General features: G+C 41.9%; 2 protein-coding genes across 4 annotated transcripts; one reads left to right on the top strand and one right to left on the bottom strand.

Annotated features, from left to right (window-relative positions):
• abcf2b (ATP-binding cassette, sub-family F (GCN20), member 2b) lies at nucleotides 1-7,051 on the bottom strand. Its single transcript, XM_046054865.1, has 15 exons — nucleotides 6,896-7,051; nucleotides 5,913-6,054; nucleotides 5,482-5,694; nucleotides 5,126-5,308; nucleotides 4,765-4,936; nucleotides 4,332-4,427; nucleotides 4,147-4,249; nucleotides 3,863-3,958; nucleotides 2,729-2,848; nucleotides 2,504-2,593; nucleotides 2,307-2,417; nucleotides 2,155-2,217; nucleotides 1,023-1,151; nucleotides 716-919; nucleotides 1-636 (listed from the first exon to the last, which is right to left on the bottom strand). The coding sequence occupies exons 2-15, from the start codon at nucleotides 6,040-6,042 to the stop codon at nucleotides 520-522; spliced, it is 1,827 nt and encodes a 608-aa protein (XP_045910821.1). The 5' UTR covers nucleotides 6,043-6,054; nucleotides 6,896-7,051; the 3' UTR covers nucleotides 1-519.
• Nucleotides 6,559-12,707, top strand: chpf2 (chondroitin polymerizing factor 2). 3 transcript variants are annotated; one of them, XM_046054749.1, is made up of 6 exons: nucleotides 6,564-7,204; nucleotides 7,322-7,650; nucleotides 8,378-8,614; nucleotides 9,504-10,068; nucleotides 10,212-10,394; nucleotides 10,835-12,707. In XM_046054749.1, exons 2-6 carry the CDS (start codon nucleotides 7,631-7,633, stop codon nucleotides 12,107-12,109), a joined length of 2,280 nt encoding a protein of 759 aa, XP_045910705.1. In that variant the 5' UTR covers nucleotides 6,564-7,204; nucleotides 7,322-7,630; the 3' UTR covers nucleotides 12,110-12,707. The 3 variants fall into 3 exon arrangements, with proteins under 3 accessions (XP_045910539.1, XP_045910623.1, XP_045910705.1); XM_046054583.1 differs by having other exon boundaries at nucleotides 6,559-7,204; nucleotides 7,322-8,614; XM_046054667.1 differs by having other exon boundaries at nucleotides 6,559-8,614.
• The last annotated feature ends 5,445 nt before the right edge of the window (nucleotides 12,708-18,152 follow it).

Genomic DNA, 18,152 nt, shown 5'->3' with positions numbered 1-18,152 from the left:
TGCTGTTTTTATGTTCTGTTTATTCAGACAAACCTTTATTGCATTACATTGTTAAATAAGGCAGAACTGCTCTTTTACACAGGGAAAAAAAAAAACAAAAAAAAAGTCAACTTTTAAATATCATAAAATATGACCTAAAAGCTGCTGTATACATGTGGGGATAAAACAGAACATTTGGAAAAATAAAACTTTTCTATGAAGACAGCACAACGGAATGCGTTCCAAAATGCACCGAGACGCTTCAGGTGAATCAGCCAATCAAAGTGCAGCCTGAGGTGAAGGGGGGTGGGGGTGGGTGGGGTGGGGAGGAGTCAGCACGGTGTGGCACTGTCAAACCGAGATGGAAATACAGTAAATGTACAAGAGACGTGTCCGATAAGATGCATAAGAGATTGTTTCAGTTCTACTTGGAACATTTCCCGCAATGCAAATCCTGTTCACCCCCCCCTCAGGAGCTCGCAGGTCAAATCCATGATGCAAGATAAAGGAGTGGCTCAGAGCGTGATGGTTTTTTTTTTTTTAGATGTCATGCGCTTGCTTTTCAATCTTTGATTTCAAGTGCTCCTTGTATGCCAGGATGTCCCGGTTCCACTTTGTGATGGTTTGATTCTCACACACCCAGATCTCCTGAGCCACCTGGAGAAAAAGGACATGGTCAAGTAAAAACCCAAGTCTGGGTTACGGTGCCATTTCCAACCAAATGTTTAACACATACCTGTTGAATCAGCCTGAAGTCGTGGCTAACTAGCATCATTCCGCCGTCGAACTCATTGACGGCGTCTGCCAATGCGTCAATAGTCTCAATATCCAGGTGATTGGTGGGCTCGTCAAGGAACAACATGTGAGGGTTCTGCCAGGCCAGCCAGGCAAAACACACCCGGCACTTCTGACCATCTGACAAGTTCCTGATCGGACTGACCTGGGAGGCGTTTCAGGTGTAAATTTAGAGACTGTTGCAGATTAAGACACAAACTTTGCACCTTCCCCGCTTGTATTATCTGGGAGGAGTAGCCCAATCCTACCTGCTGTTTTCCTGTCAGCCCATAGCGACCAATGATCTTCCTCATCTCCTCTTTTTCTTTGATCTCAGGGAAACACTTCATCATGTACTCCAAAGGAGACAGGTCCAGCTCCAGCTGCTCTGTCAGATGCTGTAACATAAGCAGATATGTAGACATTTTATAAAACATAAAAATCCCATATCGGTTGGTGTAAGTCCAATACGGATTTCGATTTTTGAAGATTTAAGTCTGATATGCCGATATATTGGCCAATTTTCTTGTTATGTTGAGACAATACCAAAACACCATGACATAATGCAGTATAAAAAGAAACATTAGAAATAGTACAGCAAAATATATCAAAGTTTTGATAAAGAATAAAATGTATAAAACTACAGAACACATTTTTAAATTATAGAGGACTTACTAATGAACAGTAAATAGTGTACATATTGTAGGGGCCAGCAAAACAATATATAGTACTACTAAAAATACCATATCCACTGATAAACATGGCATTAGCTTTGTGGCAAATTTACCAACGGGCAGCATTGTGCTTATTTAGAAGTAATAAATTAGATAAAATGACAGGACTGATCACTAGAACTGCCCTACTGTTTCAGATATACATCTGCAATCACGTCTGTCAGCAGCATAGCCTCCAACACCCAACTACCGTAACATTAAACACTGCTGTGAACCTGGAGAGGGCAGTGAAAAACGGGAGGGTTAGCAAGTCTGGTCTCCGAAGAGAATTTATTTGGGCTGTTTTTATATCTCAGTCATGTAATTGACGTGACAAAAGACCAACTCACTGGGAACACGGAGTGTGAGAGCTACCAGGAGCTACTCTTCGTAGCTCTGGTAGACTTCGGTCAGCTGATGTTTTGTTCTGTGGTGCTGCAGCGTTTTGAACAGAAGAGCGCTGGTGGGCAAACTATGCAACACTCATAACATGAGGGAAGGATCTGACCTTCCGTTTCTCTTTTTTAATAGTTATATCTCGGCCAATAATATCCGCAAAACAATAAATCGGTCGGGCTCTAAATACACTCTACATGGAAGGTCTGTCATAGCATCGTTTCTTTTTAAGCACACTCATGTTCTGGTTGTTTAAGGGCACTCATAGTTTAAAAGAGGCTTGGTGTTTTACCTGGTGATATCTGCCGATCTTCACGTGAGAATGTTTACGGATCATGCCATCTGTGGGTAGCAGCTGGGAAGAAAAAATAAAAATAAGGACATGAATACTCTGAAGACAACTGCAGGTTGTTGTGGCATAATGGGGAAGTGAACTGTACCTACCTCTCCCATCAGCAGCTTCAGTAGTGTGGATTTCCCTGCTCCATTGGGCCCCACCAGAGCCACTCTTGTATCCAGGTCAATACCAAACTCCAGGTTTTTATATATGTGTGGCTATGGGAAACATTAACAGATGAGTGAGGATGAATCTGTATTTCAGTGAACAAAGTTGTCTTTGCTGCAGTATTAACTATACTCACTGTGTTGTCACTGTACTTGAAGCTCACGTTCTGAACCATGATAACAGGGGGAGGAATCTTCCCACAGGGAGGAAAATAAAATGACAGAGTCTATGGGAGACAGAAGTAGGTAATTGTAACACATGCGCCATTGGCCAAAATTCCTCACCGGATCAAAAGTCTGCAAACCACTTAGTTACTAAACCAACATTTCAATGACATCAGAAACCAACATCATTACAGTACCTTGTCATTCACAACTTTTTCAGTCAAGCCTGAAGCCACCATCTTCTGCAGAGTCTTCTCTTTGCTCTGTGCCTGTCGTGCCAGCTTTGCAGAGCCGTGACCAAACCTGGCTATGTAATTCTAGAGGAGAGGGATGTACAAACAGTGAGAACAAGTTTTGATCCAGCTAATCAAATACAATAATGAATGTTTGTAAAGGTTTTACAGTTTCACCTCCAGGAAACTGTTTAGCAAAGGTCGCTAGTTACCCAAATCCTGATCAATTTAGTTGGTGACAGCCAACACAAGTGCCACAGTAATTAGAACAGCTTTGCTGTGTAAAATAGCACCTCTACCCCCCTCTTTCCCCACCAAAGTTAGTTATAAGTCATAAAAATTAATTAATGATCTTATCGGAAGTGGAGTTTGTTTTATTGTGGAAGTGAGTCACTGTTTTCAAAATAAGACACCCATTGCAGACTCCCGATCCAACATCAACAACAAACAGTTACAACAGAAAAAAAACAAAACAATTTAACTAGGTAGCCTACATGCTAGAAGCACAAAAATGAAGGACAACTGAACAAATAAGCAAAATCTAAATAACTCAGCAAAAATCAGACGGGCAAAAAGCTCTTATTCTTAAATGCTCCATGTGGATATGTAACCTGCACAGAGCAGAATGGGCTCACAGAGAGCAGTTTTCCGTAGTTGAAGCACACAAAATGACAAATTAACAACGTGTGTAAATGCTCCCCTGCTGAAACACTTTATTGTGAGTTGACGCCGGACAAAACCGTGGCACAGCCGCCGCCTGTGCACCATTATTACACGTTTTCCTCCAGTTTCGTTGTTGTAAAATGTACACGCCCTCTGCCCGCTCTGATTGGTGAGTAGGACCGTAACAGGATGACAACGGAATGAATTTGCAACTGCATGACTGTTTTAACCTTGCCGTCTTCATGATTAGCTAATTACATTCTTTTAAATCGCAATTTTGATTTGAAAACAATTAAATCGTTAAAATAAAATAAAAAAAATTAAAATACATCAGTTTGGCTCGTGAAACACTCATCTAGAGGGGGTGACATTTTTTTCTGCGCAGGGCCTAGACATGGACTCTTTAAAACATTCACCATGTAGTGTCTGTTTTACCTTCATGTGTGTTATCTGGTCCTGTTCCCAGTTGAAGCGCTTCATTTGGTTCTCTTCCAACTCCTCTCTGGTCTTCACATACTGGTCATAGTTACCCTTGAAGCAAAAATAGATTTGCATGGTCATCCAACAGGGCGGCACACAGAAACATAATTAGTAACATCCTACCCCCAATTTCCTTATTTAGCATTATGAGACCATTTAAGATACGTTTAAAGACCTTCCAAGGGATGCTAAGGCAGTTTTCCTTTCGGGCACCAGGGGTGGCGTCAACGTGTTCTTACCGTGTAGTATTTCAGTTTCCTCTGATGCAGGTGGATGATGTTGGTGCACACACCATTCAGGAAGTCTTGAGAGTGTGAGATGAGTACAAGGATTCGCTTGAACCTGTCAACACCAAGCAGGACGAGCAACATGTATCAACTGTTTTGGACTCTTTAAAAGCGATGAAGTGGGGGACTGAACTTACGACTTGAGCTCCTCCTCTAACCACACACAGGCATCCAAATCCAAGTGGTTAGTGGGCTCATCCAGCAACAGCATGAAGGGCTTGATGAACAGGGCTCTGGGCAAACAGGATAGTAAAAAATTTTATACACTTTTTTTTTTTAAAAAACAGGAAACTTTGTTTTAACAATTTCATACACCATTACTCATGTACCCTTTTCCATGGGTGCTGCCTTTTGTGTGTTAGAAAACAATTTTGTTACTTCCACAGTTTGACTTACAAAATGTCTTTGACAGCAAAACAAAATTTCACCAATTTGAATTGGTAGTATTACGGTACTAAAAATGCAGACTGAAGTGTGCACAAAGTTTTAGTCACACTTTCATATGTGGATGCTGCAAGAAGCATCAAATCATCTCCCTGAATGGTGTAATACTAAGCACTTTGCCTTTACCTGGCTAGAGCAACACGCATCCTCCATCCTCCACTGAAGTCCTTCAGTTTCTTTTGCTGCATAGCAGCAGTGAAACCCAAACCGTGGAGGATTCGAGAGGCTCGCACCTCTGCCTTATCTGCATCCAGCTCCTCCAGACGCTCATACAGCTCCATAAGCTTCTCACACTCGGCTATACAGGGGCAAGAGAAAGGCAATTACTATTCATTTCAATCAGCTGAGCTACAGAATACCTATGAGAGACTCCACTCAAACTATGTGTGCCGTCTCTCAACTGTTTTGCCTCCGACAATAAGTTTCCCCATCTAGAGTTGCAGTTATACAAATTAAATGCATTTCTCATTGTACACATGTAACTCACAGTCCTCATGAGCAAGTCTCTCTGCCTCCTTCTCCAGCATAATCCTCTGTTCATCCACCTCCATGACACACTGCAGTGCTGTCTTGTCGCTGGGGGCCATCTCCCGGGTCAAGTGGTAAATATCGATGTGCTCTGGAATAGGAATCTCACGATGCCCGATGGCTGACAACAGCATGGATTTTCCTGGTAGAGAAAAGTAGATAAGAAAATTACATTTCTTCCCCCTCATCATAGGTGTAGTTAAATGTTTTTAGTATGTCCAAGTAGCCAAAACTGCAAAGGCGGAAAAAGGTATCAGGTACCAGGAAGTGTACAGGCCACTGACAGTAATATCATGTGCCAGGAGAGACTTTTACCTGTGCCGTTAAGGCCAATGAGCCCATAGCGTCTGCCTGAGTTGAGCTCCAGGCTGGTGTCTGCAAGAAGCTCTTGGCCATGGAAGGTGAGCGACAGGCTGCTAATGTGGACATCAGTGCTGTTGGGATGTGAGGCCAGAACGCCCGTCACTGCCCGTGCCTCTGTTTTTGCTAGCTCAAATTCATCCAGCTCCTTTGTCAAACTGGCAATACCTGTAAAAAAAAATAAAAAATAATTTGAGAAAATAAATCCTCTTAACTATTCTTCTCATATTAAGCTATACATGTACTGATTTGGCAAAATGGCAAGTTCAAGTGTAGTATGAAGTAAGAAAAAGTCAAGCCAATGGCAGAACTGATCTCAGGAACGATACACACCTAGTAAATCACAACCAAGCCTATAACATATGTTCAAAGATCAGTCCTCTCACCATTGCTCTCAGCTCCGTTGAGCTGGGTCTCTGGTTGTTCACCCTCCTCTTCAGTCTTTTTGGTACGCTGGCGGGCTTTAGCGGCCTCCTTCTTCTTTGCTGCCTTCTTCTTGGCTAAGTCGGATGGCATGGTTGTGCAAGGCTATTCAACAACAGGAAAAAAAATTAAAATAAAAAGGGGGGAATAATTGGGACATACAGATTAATAACCTCATTCTTTAATAATACCATGTTATGTAAGGAACATCATGACCATGCCCAAATTCCCAGGTGTTCTTTTCATTTCGGGAGTACTTTTAAATTATACCAGTGAAATATTATCAGAGTATCAATCCGGGTAGAAGTGGCTAATCGCGAGTTGAACAAACGCCAATTCACAGTAGAGACAAAAATGTGACGGTAATTGAACTCACGGCGTAACTTCAATTTTCGTTTGATTTCAATGAGGGACTACCGTTATCAGAAAAGGCCTAACATGGTCAAAGATTTGGGCCTTAAGAGCGCTGATGATGATGATGATGATGGTGGTGGTAATGCTAACGAAGACCGCATTTCGGTCCCTTCCCGTCCCACCTGCTTGCACGTTGTGCTCAGTCTTAACATTACAACGCTTGATAGCCCAGCTGTTGCTAACGATAACCATTAGCTGATGCCGCTGATATTAACGGCGGATTTGCCACTTTAAAGTAAACTAGCCGACGACAGTCCCAAAACAGTTGCGTTAGCTGATTAAGACAGAATGTCACACAAAGAAGGATCATCACATCCATTTTTATAAACTAGCCGCTGACTGCGTTAGCTCTGTGGCTAAGCTAACAACTGACAGGCCTGAGCCGCTAACTTGACGAAAGGCCCAACTAGCTAGAAAAAGGTCTGACGGCGGTTAAAGAGTGTTTTTTCAAGCCTATATTTATTTGAACAGAGCCCTATATATGTTGTCCATGTCAGCCATAGTTGTCAGGCACTGTAAACGTCGCTCTTACCTGGATAACGAAGTACTGGTCTCAGGAGCACACCGACGGTCTCGTGTCCACTTTTCGCCGGGTGGATGTAGCCGAGCACCAAACCGCCAGACGGACCATATATGGTCAAAGAGGGCGGTGAGCATGGATGTACCCTCCCCTTGTCGTGGGACTGCAGTAAAAATGTCCCTTTGGTAGCAGATTTAATTTATAAATAAGTGAAATAAGGTAGTTAATACCTGGGACTAAGTATACAGAGGATACGTTGGTAAACCAAACAATAAAATGTGTCAACCTGCTGTGATGGAGAGATCGTCTGAGATACTATAGGTGTCTAAAAGCTCCTTTTTTTCATCATCACAAAGATTCATACCGTGACACGGGGCCACATTAATCATATGTTCATAAAAATACGGTATTGTCTTGTTTTGGTCTTTGGTTTTCCAGAGGCGTACAGGTCCCTCGAGTCAGTCAAAGGTGATGCAGCAGCAGCGGACGCTCAGTCAGGGATGAGGAGGGTAAAACCGACCCAAGAGAGGACGTTAGTTTTTACCCTCTGCGTGTGTGGCACTAAATTTTTTGAGGAAGTCAAGAAACTGGAGAAAATGGACGACATGTGCTTGGCTATGCCGGATGGCTTTTTACCTGCTGTATCAACGATAAAAAATGGGATGTATTACGCCTTCATGTCAGTGTTGGTGGAGACGGACTGAGGAGCGACATTATCTGCACTAAAACAACGGACGCGATGCTAGCATGCTAGCTTGCTCTTTGATGTTTGTACCTCTTGAACGTTGACGTTGCTGTTCAGGTTATAATTTCCGATTTGCGATCAAAACTTTTGGATCCTCTTGCTTCGATTTTTTAGAAACTACTGACTGACTAGGTTGAGGTTAACTCAAACGGTGTTGCTACAATAGTTAGCTGACGTTAGAAGTGTCTTTTAGCGTTATAGCTAGCCAAAATTAGTTAAGCTAATTAACATAGCATTAGCCCAAAATGCAATGGTTACACAGTTAACGTTAACATGACAGTGAGCAACACAGTTACAGCAGTTAAGTGGTTTTAAGATATTTGCAGGTATTTGTTTTTTGGGCCGACTAGTTTGTACATTGGCACGTTTACAGTTTGGGCATGTTCAGTTGTGGAGTAAGAGATAAAACAACATTTATTACATTTTCAAAATCTGTAAGTTGTTACCTACGAGGTAAAATTCAAATATAATATTTGCCTGATAGGTTGATTAGAAACTTTACTACTAACATACTACCTCACCGGATGGGACTGAGGATAGACATTATGTGACATTTAAGGCAATTTTCTTTCTGCCAACAAATTGATTTCCCGTAATTTCCCCTTTTGTTTTGGCGTTAAAATGTGTTAAGTTAAGGCAGGAGAGCTCTTCAAATGCTCCGCAGCAAGTAAATTTTTCCAGGACAGCTTCATCAAGTGTAGCTCATATCTGCCAGACATGCGTCTCTCCTCCTTTTTGGCCGTGTTCAGGCCTGCTTTACCCCTTCTCCTCGGCCTGTCCCTGGGGTGCAGTCTGAGCCTTTTGATGGTGTCCTGGACACAAGGGGACACCGATGAATCCTGTGGAGATGAACTGGGCAATGGGAGGCATTACATGGGCCGAGGAGATGCCCAGAGAGACTCCAGAGATGGAGCTGGAGATGACTTCCAGCCACGTATCGTGCCCTATCACAAGGACCCAAACAAGTCACACAAGAAAGTCCTCAGGTGAGTGCGTAAGACATGTATTTGTCATGTTGCCAGATGCCAAAACACTACAATAATGTGCACAGCTATGCTCTACAAAGAATTGTGTTAAAAGTCTGCCTCTGTGTTATAAAAGGGGCTTTTTAGCAAAACCTACACATGTAGCCATTGACTTTTTATTCTACAAATTTAAAGACAGATTTGTTACATCAAAATGTCTTTTTATCTTCCAGATTTTGTTTTAAGAAACAAAACAAAGAGGATTTACATTTGTTAATTTTCTATTAAGTAGGCTTACATTTAAATCTCCCCTGCAATAATCTTAATGCACTGACTGGAATATACGGTGTAGGTGGCCTATAGATTAGGGATTACATCAATCTAATCTCTTTGTACAGATATACAGTGGCTCAGATGTAGAGAGCAGATATGTTGATCCACATATTTCATCCTCCTTTTCATGTCTTATTTCAAATCCTACAGCTGATTATTGGCTGGAATTTGCCTTATAATAGTTTTAGAACTTCATGTAAATGAATTTGCATCTGTTGACATCTATATTTCTTATTCCCCTTAGGGTTAGAGTCCCTACGTGTTAAAGGGTTAGAGTCCTCTTAGGAATAGAGTAATAAATAAATAAAAGGATAGAGTGGGGGAATAAAAGAAGAAAAATAAGCAAAGGTGACGGACCTGCCTGTTTTTTATTTTCTATTTAACTCTTTTAGATTTCCCTGTTGCTTGTATGTTTTATGTAAAGCACTTCGAATTACCTTGTTGTTGAAATGTGCTATACAAATAAACTTGCCTTGCCTTGTGATGGAAACAGATTGACTGTTTACCTGTTCATCTTTCATTCGGTTTTTGTTTTTCTGTTCTGTATTAATTTGTCTTTGCTCGTCCACCTCTCCAGAACTCGGTATATTCACACTGAACTGGGCATCAGAGAGCGACTGCTGGTGGGTGTCCTGACCTCTCGGGCGACCCTCAGCACGCTGGCCGTGGCCGTGAATCGCACAGTTGCCCACCATTTCCACCGCACCTTTTTCTTCACAGGCCTGCGCAGCCCTAAGGTGCCTCACGGCATGACTGTGGTTGCCCATGGTGATGACCGTCCAGTGTGGTTGATGTACGAGACAGTGCGTCACCTCCACCAGCACTACGGCTCAGACTATGACTGGTTCCTCTTAGCCCAGGATGACACTTACATGCAAGCAGATCGTCTGTCAGAGCTGGTGGGTCACCTCAGTGCAGGTCAGGACCTGTATATGGGCAGGGCGGAGGAGTTCATTGGCGGAGAGGAGAAGGCACGCTACTGCCACGGGGGCTACGGCTACCTGCTGTCCCGCAGTCTGCTGGCCCGTCTGCATCCCCACCTTGATACCTGCCGTAATGACATCCTCAGTGTGAGACCTGATGAGTGGCTGGGCCGCTGCATTATTGACTACCTGGGTCTCAGTTGTGTGGAGATGCACCAGGTAAAAAAAAAAAAATAGACACCAATAGAAATGTGCATGGAAATTATAGGAGTAGTTTTATTAATGTCCATTTGAAACAATTTTATTGGCAGAATATCCACATTAACATTTCTCCTCTTTGTCAATGTTTGTGTGGTTCACAGGAGATGACATATCGTTACTTTGAGCTCGGGAAAAACGCAGATCCAGAGCGTGAAGACAGCGAACAGTTTATAAATGCCTTCACCGTCCATCCTATATCAGAACCAAATCTCATGTATCGCCTACACAAACGCTTCAGTCAGATTGAGCTGGAACAGACTTACCTACAGATTCAACAGCTGCAGGTTTGTCATACTTTACTCTGCTTTCTCTCTACTATAAACACTTCTTCAGGTTTGTTTGTGTAACTCTTATCTGATTGGACTGCATCGGTGGGCTGCTTTGGCGTTGAGTTCCCTGTGGACGTATACTGTTCCCCCTCATCACAAACACTTTTTGAGCCAAAGCAGATATTTCTGACCAAAAGCCAAGACAAGAGTGTTTTGTTGAGGCATGAAATGTTACATTCCAGCGTCATCGTCTTGTGAATATGATCTGCCTGAGAAGCCTCATTATATAATTTAAGTAGCTGCTAATGATAGTTCATTAGCACTGTTTTGACTGAACTTGGAAGATACCCTACACCACAGAGCAATCAAATATGTCATGAAGGCAAATGTTTACACAGTATGCTGCTTTTTAGCTTTTATTTGGCATTTGACATATTTTTGTGTGTACTCACCAGATGCAGATCAACAACCTGAGTGACCTGACACCAGAGGGTAAGGCTGGAGTCACATGGCCTATTGGAATCAACCCTCCCTTCAAGCCGAGAACCCGTTTTGAGGTTATAAACTGGGAGTACTTCACTGAAGAGCACATTTACTCGTGCATTGACAGTTCCCCCAAGTGTGAGATGAGAGGGGCTGACCGCGCGGATGTAAATGCAGTTCTGGAGATTGCGGTGGAGCGTCTAAATGAGCGCTACCAGCCCCAGCTACGCTTCCGCAAGCGGCGTCTTCTTAACGGTTACCGGCGCTTTGATCCCACGCGTGGTATGGAGTATGTGCTGGAGCTCGCGCTGGAGGCCTACACCCAGAAAGGGCACAGTCAAGTCATTGCTAAACGGGTTAACTTGTTGCGACCTCTAAGTGCAGTTGAGATTATCCCCATGCCCTATGTGACAGAGGCAACACGGGTGCAGGTCATCCTGCCTGTCACTGCCCAGGATCAGGACTATGTTGGTAACTTCCTCGATATGTACGTGATGAACACTTTGGACACCCATGACAATGTTTTACTCACGTTCCTGTTCATCTATGATCCCTTTGATGCACAGCGAGTGAGCCAGACTGATGTGTTCGCCGGCATTAAGGCCATGATTGGGGAGGTGGAGAAGCGCTACGGAGACGTGAAGATCCCCTGGATCAGCGTGAAGACGGAGGTGCCCTCGCAAGTCAAGCTGATGGACATCATCTCTAAGAAGCACCCAGTGGACACGCTGTTTTTCCTGGCCAGTGTGTGGACAGAGATCAACGCCGAGTTCCTGAATCGCTGCAGAATGAACGCCATCAGCAACTGGCAGGTCTTCTACCCCATCCACTTCCAAGAGTACAGTCCTGCTGTTGTCTACCGCGACCAGCAGCCCTCTGCCGCCTCCTCCTCTTTTTCCTCTGAGTCACTGCGAGACGGCCGTTTTGACCGCCACGTTTTCGACGAGGCTTGCTTTTACAATGCGGACTACATGACGGCGCGGACCAAGATGGCTGCCGATATCTTGGACAACGAGGAGCTGCTGGAAAGCATGGACGTGTATGACATATTTGTCCGTTACTCGGGCCTGCACGTGTTCAGAGCCGTAGAGCCGGCGCTGATCCAGAAATACGTGCGGCGAGCGTGCAACCCGCGTTTCAGTGAGGATATCTACCACCGCTGTGTCCTCAGCAACCTGCAGGGTCTGGGGTCACGCTCACATCTAGCCATGGCTCTTTTTGAGCAAGAGCAGGCCAACAGCACCTAGAAGTCTGGACTTCTTCAGAGTGTCAGGGCATCAAACGTACTGCCTGGACTCAAGGACGCTCACGCAGAATAATGTGAATTTTAATATGGCACTTCTGTGATCCATACACTGAAATTCTCACCTCTTTGCATTTGGCAGAAAGAGGTCAGGATCAGCCAAAAGAACGGCACCGACAGAATAAATGGGTGCTGATGCATACGTTTCTAGTTGTGTCCTCCTGCTGAAACTCTCTCTGCTCTTTATTTATGAGTACTTCTGACTTATGAGACAATAACTTTGAATCTGTCATGTCTAGACGAATAATGAGTCAAGGAGGTGTCTTCTCACAACTACCTGAACGTGGACTACTTGTATTCTTGAAACTGCCGTAATCTCATAGGAACCAAGCAACAATGCTTACGCTCCAGACATAGGAGGTTGCGTCTTGAAATAATAAATGAACAACGGTTCATTGTTAATGATAAATTGAGAAAAAAACTTGAGCCATAGGTCTTCCTTTGTGGAGATGATTAAAATACTTCCGCAAACAAGCTGAAGCCATTGGCTGCCTTTTCTTTAAGATGTGTTGTTTTTCTAAGGTATTAAAGAGTGATATGTATGCTCAGAGTTGTTTCTTCATTGCTACTGTTCAGAGTAAAAACACTTGTTTCAGTCTCATTAGACAAAAAGACAACTGCTCACAGGATCTGTGTGCAGCATGCTTGAACAGTTACTCCTGGGGGTGTCTGTTATCTGCTTGGCAGAGCTGAAGAAAAGGCAGTATGGCAGAAAATGCGTGCTCATATTCAGCGCAATACTTCTTGTAGTCTTTCCAGTTTGCTTGAGACCTTTACTGCAGGGCCTGGGGGCAGTGAACAGTTTGTTCTGAAGCAGCCTTCCCCGCCTCGCCTCCTCACATTAAGTCAGTAATTCTCCACCCCGGCCCGGGCCTCCCTGGGTTTTGGTGAGTATTCTGTACACACGTCTTTCTGGGAGAGAAGTGAACCCAGTGCCCAAAGGGAGGGTCGTGTCATTCCTAGCCAAGGTCCGCCATGGCGTTGGTGGTTAACCTTCACAGCGAGATGGTTGAACAAGCTGAATGGCTTACTTCACGCAGCCTCCTCTCCCTACCTCCCTCCTCGAATGCACTGAGGCCCCCTAACCTCCCCTACCCACAAAACTTCTCCATGCAGAGGAGTTGTCGGCTCGGGAGAATATTGGAGCAGCAGAGTGAAAGAGGCTCTTTCTGAGGTGGGAGCGGGCTGCAGTCGGCATTACAACACTGCTGCATTACACCGGGGAAAGGGCTCCACCTGTTTCCTTGTGGTGAGGTCAGCGAACAATAAAATGCCTGTCTACCACCTCTGAACGCCTCGCTCATGCTAAAGGCTTAACCCACTCATGAGCTTGAGCACAAAATCAACACTTTACTGATGCAGAGTATGACAGTGTTCTTTTAGTGAAGGGTAATTTAGCAGGGCTGCACAATTATTTACACAATTGCATTTTCAGATCCCTGCGACTAACAGCAGAAATTTGGAATATGGCGGAATAAAACCCTTCATTTGCTGTTATTTATAGAGTGAAGATCTGCTGTGGTTGAAAATAGTACAGATGTGGATATCAAAGGGTGCGTTTGAGTCATTTCACCCTCTAAATGTTAAGAATAATACCTATGTATTAAAGTAACAACATATATTAAATCAGTTTGACATTTACCTATAATTACAGAGTCCAGATAGGTCAGTCTCTCTAAGACTACAGGTACCTGTTATTGCAGGCAGGTTAGACGTGTTGATGTTGATCAAGTCAGCTCACAGTAAAGAATGGCCTATTGATTAGCTAGCAAACTTTAAAAAAAAAAGTGTGCCTTGACCTTGACAGTCTGTAATATATGTAAAAAAAACTAAATTTGTTCCAATTTCATCTATTTGCATTTAACCTTTAGATCTCCAGCAGGCAAACGTTTTAGCAAACATCTCTGAGCTTTTTAAAACAAACCAAAAGTACATAAAACCCCTCTCCACTGTATTTTAACATTTCTATGATATTTCATATTTTTCTGACTCATTTCCTTACAATTTTGATTTTTTTGACGTTGCATGTTTTTGAATAGCTTAATTTTGTGCCCAAAGTTGATTATTTCCTCAGTCAAACGTCATTCTCCAAACAGAAACACTGTCACGCCTCGTTAAGTCAGAGCATCAAACCGATAAACATCGTTATGAGCTAGCTAATCAATTTGTCATATATTTTACTTAGAACTTGTCTCTCTGTGTCTGTCTGATGGTCGGTTTGTCTTTCTAATTTAGTTTGCTAAGTTGTAGTTAGCTAGCCTAGTTATGTTAAGTTAGCTAACAGAGGTCTTCATTTTATTTTTTAGTTTCCTCCTCTTGGTTTAGTGTGCTGTTTAGTTTCATAATGGCATCTGTGTGTGCGGTGTTTGTAATCAGGTGTTGGACATCTTGGGTTGGAGGACAGATGAAAACATTTGTTTGCCTGCCTGCCCGAGAATTGCATGCACCTCCAAGTACTGCTTTTAAACGCTATAATATTCTTTGTGGGGTCCATCAATGGTGTTAAATGATTCTAAGTATATATTTTATGAACGTTTAGAGTCTTTAATATTTTAATACACTAGAAGTACCGGTCCTTGACATTCAGTAAATATATGTGGTGATAACGCCGTTTGATCAGTGAGCTCAGCAAAGTGTCTGAAAAGGACCTAAAAGAGGTGGATGCATAATTCGGAAGATCAAATTTTGTAGGCTACCTGCCGAGATTTGCATCCACCTCTTTTCTCAACATAAATGATCGTTATCACCCGCGAGGTGCATGCAGTTCTCGGCAGGCAGGCAGAATTCGGCCCAACACCTGGTTTCACCGATGCATCGGCGGAGGAAATGGTATCTGAAGTCTGAAGCTGAGGAGCGATGCTGTCAGCGTTGCTGAAACGGTGAGTTGTGCACTGTGAAATGTTTCAAAAGATTTATTCACACTAGCGAACTGACGTTAGTTGACGTAGTAAAACGTTTATTAATTAACATGAGTGTTCTCTGTGTGTGAGTGACTATTGCATCCTTATTAATTAATTCATTCATTCATTTCAAGCCACAAGTGTGTGGTACCAATGCTTGCAATATGGAGGTCCTGAGAGCTCAACATACTGAAACTTAAGAAGACACATGATACATACATATTATTAAACACCACTCAGACAGAGAAGGTCGATCTCATGGCAGGGCCGGTGGTTGTTCCATTTAGGTTGGCTTTTGTTCTAATTACATTTTCTTCTTTACAGAAAGGAAGGATCTTATTATTATTTAACATCTGTACTCAACTGCAGCTTCTTTCACTGTAACTGAGATGTGATGGTGAACCACGTTCAGAAACATCCATGAACACAGCACGCTGGAACCAGTTTCCATCCATCCATCGTCAACCGCTTATCCTTGGGGGGCTGGAGCCAATCACAGCTTATTCTGTAGAGTAAAAATGTCTGTTTTGAAACAGCCATTTTGGAGATTAAGAGTAAAAACACATCTTAGAAATTACAAAAAACATTACTAGCTTCATTGGGATATAATTTATTGTAGGGCTGTTTTACTGGACTGCAATAGTTTTAGCTTGGTGTACCTTATTAACAGAAACTAGTACTTAATGTTCATGGATATTCTGTGCAATCAAAAGCTAATGGCACTTTTTAATCACAAGGTGGCAGCTTTGCCTCAACACTTAACACAATACAAAAGTTCTATATGTTGTCTTTTCTTCTGTTTTTTTTCACAAATGAACAACTTGTGAACTGCATGATCTGCCTTTTGTACAAGTGTCTCTCGGTAGTTCTGCATTTCAACCCCGATGGTAGAAAGGTTGCTGTGATGGTGTGTTACATTATAAACATGTTTTTTCTTTCCCCAGCATGTAGCATCAGCCTTCATGGAGTCCACTGCACCTGCCCCGCTTAGCAGATCGGCCAAAAGATCCTGATGGATGGATGAGGCAGTCAGCCTTTGTTGGTTAACAGTTTAACATGGGACATAAATGTGAAACCAGCACAGAAGTCTTGGTTCGCGGTTTTCAGGTTAAGATATTTATTAATGAAGGCAAAGCCAGATCAGTCCTACAATTAATATTATCCTCGGCCAAAGACATACTCACTAATTTGTCTATTTGTAAGATATCTAAAAAAACATCTCTAAAAGAGATTTAGATGAAATCTGGTAAACAAATATGTCTCAGTCAACGCTTGAGGTGTGACTTTTGTTGTTCTCAACATTGCAAGATAGTATTTTGTTTTGTCACTGTACTCAGTTAAAAGAATGGTCGCTGTGTATTTTCATGTGGAGCCAGTAGATGTTAATTAAAATATTTTCTATTAATAAAATCTTGAGAATTGTACAGCTTTGGTTTGCTCTTGAGTCTTTTCTAGTTTAAAATGGGGCAATTTTTTAATTTTTTACGTACACATTTGGTACATCCACATCCATATTTTTATTTATAATAAAATTTATCACATTTTATGTGGTTTCAGTCATATATAAAATGTGATAAATTTTATTATCATCCAAATGAGGCTGTATAAAATGTGTAAATACCCCATTCTTCAGGACACAACACATAAAGGTAAGGACTTATAAATATAATGTTAGGCCCAGCAACCTGCCTGGAAGCTGTATGGTATGCTTGGTAAAATAGGGACACAATATCTACAGCTAAAGCTGATAAAAATATCATTATTGTCAGTGTGATATGATATATATGTAGTGGTGATGTTCATATAGACATTGTTCTGTTTCTTATAGCTTACATAAACAGAAATAACTCAGATTCAGTTTTAATCTCTCCAGTTTACTATTTATCCTCTTGGTAAAGTTCATAACAAGTCTACTTAAAATGCAGAAGTATACAGTTTGATAACAGCTGATACTCGCACATTAGTTTCTATACATGGGTAGTACTCCTGCCAGTACAGTGTGCTAAACTTTACAGTGTAGTGATGTTAACACTGCATGTGGTTAGAGAACACTCAGAAAACAGCCGCAGTGTCCGGTTGCTATGGTAATTGTTTACGTCCGACTATAAACCATACCTCTATCTTCTGTTTGAGAAAGAACCTTAACCAAAAACGGCCTGAAAAAAACTCCACAACATGCAGCTAGACGATCCTCATCTGCTTTAAAGCTGCTGTAAGGTGTACAAAGATGAAAAGATCGAGTGAAAATAGATCAAGTAACTCAGTGGTGGAGGAAATATCCAGACCTTTTGAGTAAGAGTAATAATACAACACTGTTAACATACTCTGTTACAAGTAGCTGAAAGTCCTGCATTGAAAATGTTACTTAAATTAATTAAATAAAAATATATAGGAATAATCAGGATTGGAGCTCATTTTATTCACTGATTGATTGAGTGATTGATTATTTTATAAAAATTCTGAAAAAGTAGTGATACATGTAGTGTAATTTCTATCAAGATAGAGGCCTACATACATTCAAAGATCTTAATGTAAAGTAACTAGTAGGCCTAACTAAAGCTGTCAAATAATTGTAGTGAAGTAAAAGGTACAATATAAATAAGTAAAATGGCGGGATGTCTTCTTTTATCATGTGCTTCCTTAGTGTCAGGGTAAAACTCATATGGAAAAGAAAACTTCACACGTTCACTGAGTAATTCTCCAGTGAACCTCCCTCCTTTTAGTTTTGTCCCATTACTTGATTTATAAATTCAACCCAGTTCACTTTGTGATAAACGTAAAAAAGTATCTTTTATAATCTTTAGATGTGAAAACAAGAGGCACTTGAATTGTAATATGATTATTATCTAATCTAATATCTTGCCTTAATCCCAGTGACAGTTACTTTATATGTACTACCACTGATTCCTAGATAATAACAGATATAATCGGATATAACCCAGTTATACGGTATATCAGTGGTTATGTTCTTGGTCGTTTGTCAGAAACATCACATATTGAAGGAAAGAGTATGAAACTCACATCCTGACGTTTATTTTAAATTATATCTTATGAGGCATGTTACTGGCATTTTTAGCCTTCACAACC

The sequence above is a fragment of the Micropterus dolomieu genome, linkage group LG01 (assembly GCF_021292245.1).
Source record: "Micropterus dolomieu isolate WLL.071019.BEF.003 ecotype Adirondacks linkage group LG01, ASM2129224v1, whole genome shotgun sequence".
NCBI lineage: Eukaryota > Metazoa > Chordata > Actinopteri > Centrarchiformes > Centrarchidae > Micropterus > Micropterus dolomieu.
The sequence above is the reverse complement of the archived record's forward strand: the minus strand, read 5'-3'. Positions and strand labels throughout refer to the sequence as shown.